The sequence below is a fragment of the Saccopteryx leptura genome, chromosome 1 (genome assembly GCF_036850995.1).
Source record: "Saccopteryx leptura isolate mSacLep1 chromosome 1, mSacLep1_pri_phased_curated, whole genome shotgun sequence".
Lineage (NCBI taxonomy): Eukaryota > Metazoa > Chordata > Mammalia > Chiroptera > Emballonuridae > Saccopteryx > Saccopteryx leptura.
In genome coordinates this window covers 185,209,770-185,216,094 of record NC_089503.1, presented here as the reverse complement: position 1 = coordinate 185,216,094, position 6,325 = coordinate 185,209,770, and the positions used below count along the sequence as shown (strand labels likewise).

Sequence of the window (6,325 nt, the reverse complement as noted above, 5' to 3'; positions counted from 1 at the left end):
AACTGATGATTGATACTTCTCATCTCTCTCCTTTCCTGCCTATCTGTCCCTCTCTCTGACTCTCTCTGTCTCTGTAAAAAAAAGAAAAAAGAAAAAAATGCAGTCACATTAATATTATTACATAGTAAAAATGTAGATAGATGAAAGGCATTTTCAAGCATTGTGAGGTCTCAGAAAATTTAAATCTCAGCTACCCTGGAAAACTACTAGATGATGTTCTTCACCAAAACCAGTTAGTAAGCAAAGAAAGAGGTAGATGGGGTGTTCAGAAAATAAAGACTCTAAAAGGAGGGAGGGGAAAGGAATTCTTAGATTTTCCTGAAGAAGAGAATCCTAGAACAACGACAGTGCATCAAGCCTAGAGAGTACAGACTAAACTAGCAAAAGGACAGAAGGCTCTAGAAAGGATGTCTTATGGGGGGTAGGCCACCATATTTTTAATTCTGTCAGAGATCTTTAAGGTGAAAAGTGCATTAGAAACTAAGCAAATAAAATGTAAGACAATTATCAACTCCAGGAAAAACAGACACACAAGAAATGTATCATAGTATACAACTAACTTAATTGTAAATATTTACATGCAAATAATAATGAAACAATCTATATTGACTTAACCAATAAAGACTGAAGGAAATGTGTGATGAAGTGTGAGTGTGAAGAAAAAATGTTAGAGGGTCTAACTCCATATCTTCTGGAGTGTAAAGTCAACTGAAAAATCAGGAAAACCCACATTCTGACACTCTGCCTTCCCATTTTTTTCAGGTTCCATGAGCAGATTACCCATATTAGTGTGTCTTGTGTTCAGATACGTGGCTGACAAGATAGGTTCAGGTGCATATGTACAGTTATATTCCAGTTCTGAATATCTGACCTACTTATCCCACTAAGCTTGAAGTTCTCCTGGTTTCTCTAGTATCATAGAAACCCTCTCTTGAGGGGCAGGTGGCTTATTTTGTCATTGGTATATTAGTTTTTCACTTGTTTCTCTCTCAAATGGTGCCCTCCCTATACATCCTGAGAGTTTCCTTTGTGAGGTCCCCACAAGTGTCACTGAAACCTAACTGAGTAGGAACTGGGTAGTAGAAAAGGACATCCTCAACTGAGAACAGTGTACGAAAAAGACTACACTATATAAAAATTATAAAATAATGAAATGAATTTCTTAACTCACTGTCTAGTGGTGCCATGAACTGAGCCACAAACTGGGATGAGTGTGCTTTGTGTCCTCACATCTTAATTATTCCATAAGAAATCCCCAAGCCTGGTGTGGAAAGAAAATAACTAGACCACCGAGAACCATTTACCCTTATACAAAAGACACCTGAACTAATGGACCCGATGACTGTAGGTGTGTCTCTGATGGCTGATTTGACTTTCTAACTGGATCACACAGATGCAACTTTCTTCATGACCCTTGTCACCCTGGCTGTAGTTCAGCCTATGGAAGTCCAGAATCGCCAGGCCTTGTTTGTGGGCATACCCAGGGCAAGTGCACAGTTGGTCTTTTTATCTGACATCCTGTTGGGTGAAGCTGCACTTTTTAAACTTGCCTGGAAGATGTGGGCATAGCACTGAGCTTCCGGGGTTGGAAACCCTTTGGGCAGCATGGAAATTTGCTAAACTTGCTGACTTTGAAGAATATTTGATCCAAGGTAAAATGCTGAGTACTTTTAGTATATTTTAGACATGAAAAGGTCTGGAACACTCTTCCATTAAAAGTCCAGGGGTGTGGGATTTATTTTTTTTCTTACCTCTGGAGATCCCCACGTGAAATTCAAATTAGCTGACTTCAATTAAATTCGATAGATATTGTACTTGAAGAGTGAATTGGAGTCTGTGAGGTACACATATACACACACATATTCAAATACACACATGCACACGTACACACACACACACAACTAAAGTGATTTTCCAAGTTGCTTTCCAAAGGAAATGGGGTTTGAAAAGGTCTCCACTAGACTCGAATCAATCAAATGCCACCGAGCAGCTGGGCCCATTCAGCTGGGCACAATACCGGCCAGCGGCCAGCACAACCCCAGGGAAGTCTAATGGAATTTCTGCCTGAATGGGAGCTCAGGATGGAGGTCAGCATTATGTCGCCAGCCGCCAGACCTGGGAGCAGCACGAACTGGACCAGAACCGTGGGGCTGGCTCTAGCTGCAGGGAGCCGGGACACCTGGTAACATTCAGAGTGTAGGAGAGAAGAGTGAGGGTTTGTAAGCCACCATGCCCGGTGACTTGTTTGGATGTTTATTGTTTGTTTGTTTTATCAATAAGGAAGAGCTTTGCCTGTGTCCACCTTTATGATGCCCTTGAAGGCTGATGATGTCTGCTGCCTAAGCGCCCACCAATGTCACCCTCTTGGATGCCTGTTTCTTAGATCTGAGGTCAGATCACCCAGGTAGGAGGTTTTATGTGAAGAGAAGTAAAGAAAATCATGTGATGCTTTAGTGATTTTATTTCTGCAGCTCTTTCCTTCCAGGGCCAGGGAGCAAACAAGTGAGAAACTGACCCACTGGGTTCTCTAGACTGAGCCCTGCGCCATCCTGAGTTAGTGTCCAGACACTCTCCCGTGAGGGAGTGCTTAACTGCCTCTATTGTGAAGGTGACCTGATAACTGGACACTTCTATTTCCAGCCCTTTAGTAACACTCAGCAATTATTCCACACATCGTGACCTATATAGGCTTTTTCTTCTCTTTTTTAAAGAAACATGGTCAAGAAATAAAATTACTTCCCTCAGACATTTACTTTCCTTTATTTCAGCAGCTAAATTTGGAATTGTCAAACAATGTGTCTATGTGTTTTTGTCTGTAAATCAGACTTCGATCTTATAAATGCTCTAAGAGTGATAACTATCACTAAACACCTACTGAACAATTTCAGCTGCATTTTCTAAACTAATTTCACCAACTGCAAAGTAAGCATTATTATACCATTTTATAGATGGAAAAAGAAAGGCAGTTAATGAATGCTAAAAAACGAGGAACAATGAAATACCAATTTATGGAGCTAGTAACCTGGGAAGCCAGAGTTTGATCCTGGGGCATGTAATTTCCTTACCTGCCACTTCCACAAAATCTGCATGGCCCCTTGGTCTCTTTTCCATATGAGTGGCTTCCCTCGTGCCTATACTCCATTCCATTTTAAATAAGATCCTGCATGATACTTAATAAAGACTGGAGAAATGTGTGAATAGCATGCCTACTTCCCATTGGTCCCCAAACAGAACAGTCTTTGTCCCTGAGGAAGAGGGATCTATCTACTTGGAATTCGGTGCTATGGTCACAGAGCTGGCTGGGGGACCCCTTCCCATGCATTCTGAAATCTAAGCAGAAGATATTGACAATCACGTCTGCCTATAATTAGAGGAGCATGGATTTCACAGCCACTGAATGCAAAGATCAGTCACTGCTATAGAAAGAAATCAGTGATTTCCTCCATCCCGGTTAGTGACAACCAGACACCTGGGCAGAGCTCTACACAGAGCATATTTTAAGGCTAGAGAGTAATAGAATTTGGTGTTTAGAAAAAGCAAGTTGTTCATAATCTAAAAGGCATACTCAGAGGCTTTCCCTAAACTCCTCTGCTCCAGTCAAAATAAGACTAAGTCTAAAAGCCCGGGAAGTTAATGTGATATCAAAATTTAGAATCTACAGCCAAAGAGCCACACCTGAGCTACACAAAAGCCAACAAAGTATGTGTAACACAGCACCTTCTCATCTCACCCCGAGTGTTAATGACTAGGGGATACATATTTTATAATTTCAATATCAAAGAAAGGAAAGCCCAAGTTAAAATACATTAATACCCCTGGTGCTGTATGAATCTCTGGGCCAGGATCAGCTGTTATGATGTCTTTGGTCAGGGCATAAAATATTTACAAGATAAGGCACAGTGGATTTAAAAATAAAAACCTGGGAACATACAGTGAAATATCCGTTGTAATAATTAACCTGGCTTCAACTGGTAGAATAGACTCTTTCCAGATAACATGCAAGGGAGATGGTGCCTTAGAGTCTATATGCTGCTTATCAGGCATACGGGGTCCTTGACTGCAAGAGGAGATGAAAATAAACTCACAAAAAAGTCTTGGTGTCATATGCTGGCCATTCACATCTTCCCTGCCTTTTTGCCAACCTGAGCCGGAACTAGGAGGATGTTGGGGGTTTCTTCCATGACCCTGACTAGCAGATTGTCAATGTAGTCCTCCAGCTCATGAACCTGGAACTCCTTCTTGCTTATTGCTTCCTTCTGTTTGAGGACCAACTGGATCAGCTCATCATGGGTTTGCTGCGCATAAGCAAAGGCAGGGTCCGAGGGGGTATATTTCTTCATAATAGCATCATTGATCAAGTTCTCACTGATGACAGTAGCAGTTCCCAAGCTGGAGTTAGCAATCTTGGTGGCTGTTGTGTTCATTGGCTTCACAGGATGAAGTCTGTGCTTGGCTGACCCAGATCCAGCTGAGACTGGATGTGTATCCGAGGGTGAGACCCAGGCCTGAAGGAGCGGCTCCCGCTTGCCAGAACTGTCCACTTTACCAGGGAGGCCCTCTGCTGTTGCTTGTTTTTGAGATTCTGCTGTACTGGTGTGGTGAGTGTCAGAGTGTGGAGAGCTAGGAAAAGAGTGCATGGCAGGAGAGGGCTCAGAAAAGGAGGAGCTGGGGGTAGGGGTGCCCGGGGCTGCGTCAGGAGGCTGACTGAGCCTCCCATTTCCCATCAGTGTCTCCTCCTCGCCACCACCAGGGCCTGGCAGCTGTGTGTCCAAGTGCGAGCTCTTGCCAAGATATGGTTTATGAATTCCTAAAGCTGTCGTCTGCTCTGCAGAAGCCCTACTAGCTGCTTCGGGTGCTTTCGAGCTGAGGTCACACGGGCTGTCTGCAGGCACTGCCAACCCATTGGCCTCGCCACTCGGCACCTCCTGAGGACGGGCAGGTAACGTGTTCAAGGAAGAAGCTCTTACTTCCACAGGTACAATCTTCACTGTCTCTCTGTCGTCTTCCACCTCATCTACTCTCTCATCATCTGATGTGACTTCAGGAATGGAAGGAAGAGTTAAGTCCAGATCAGCCATGACTGGAGATTTAACATCTGAGGCAGACTGAAGGTCACCCAGGGGCTCAGACAATAGACCTTTGCGATCGCTGGCTTTGCTCTGATTTTCAGCCATAAGGTGATCTCCTCCCTCAATCGTAAGGAGTAGAGTGTCTTTTTCTGAGCTTGCCTCACTCACTGGGCCTTCTGAGCCGCTCTCAACAGAGAGGGGAGGGGAAGAGCATCAGCCATGGCAGGTGGCACACCAGAATTCAGTGGGATGGGTTCAGTCACAACTCCCCCCTCAGAGTCCTCTGTGTGGGGAGACTCTCTGTCAGGCACATCGCTGGCGGCAGCCCCTTCACTCCTCAGCTCCCGGGAATTACCTTCGTCCTCTTCCACCAGTCCACGGGGCTTCTCCACCTCCTCTCCCCTAATGAGCTACTCAGAAAACGACACATGCTTCTTGATTTTTTTTCTGACTTCACTGACATTCAGACCCATCTCTTCGTGTCTCCACACTGAGGAGTCAAGTCGAGGGACCGACTCTCCCATTTGAAGAGGAGGTACTGTTTGTTCAGCTGAGGAAGTCATTTCGCCACCCCTAATTTTGTTCTCAAAAGACCCAGACTGGCTCTTCAAGTCTGTGTTTACCTGCAGCAAAGACTTCCCAGCCGGGCTTTCCATTCTGCCACTTCTCATGAGAAGGGCCAATGTTACTTCTTGGGCCCACTCAGATGAAGGGACATAGCCTTGCTGTTTTGAGGGGAGAGACCTCAGAAATGCTTCTTGTCGCCCCACTTCAGGCTGCTTCAGGAGAGACCGCTCGTCATCACTACTGGAGTTCTCTGCGTCTCTCCCACTGGTGTCCCCCCTTGATAACTTTCTTAAAGACATTTTCTCTATATACAGTCACAAACACTCAGAGGGCTTCTGCAAACTTTAAAGCTTATTTATTAACAGTGATTTGTATAGAATAATCTTTTAAAAGGAGCAGCTGTTTTCTCTTTTCCAAGGCTTATTGGAACAGAATAAATCACAGAAATTCTCTCTGGTTGCATCATTCCAGAAGGATGATGTGTATATTATGTATGTACGTATATATACACATCTATACACACATCTGGTAGGAATAAGACTTTTTTTTTGACTGGGGGATGGGTTACAGCTCCAAGCCATATATTTTCACTCAAGCTGCATCTTTTTTGCTTTGGAAAATTGAAAAACATTCTGAGGTTCCAGATGCCAAGAGGCCTCCACATTGGGACAGAGATTTCTCAGATTATA

At 44.0% G+C, this 6,325-nt stretch overlaps 1 protein-coding gene across 1 annotated transcript; it reads right to left on the bottom strand.

Annotated features, from left to right (window-relative positions):
• Window positions 1–3,947: 3,947 nt before the first annotated feature.
• Window positions 3,948–5,935, bottom strand: LOC136388181 (rab11 family-interacting protein 1-like). The gene is given in 2 exon segments (XM_066360150.1): window positions 3,948–5,263; window positions 5,266–5,935. Coding segments are annotated over 2 exon segments (1,818 nt in total). The 3' UTR covers window positions 3,948–4,115.
• Window positions 5,936–6,325: the final 390 nt, after the last annotated feature.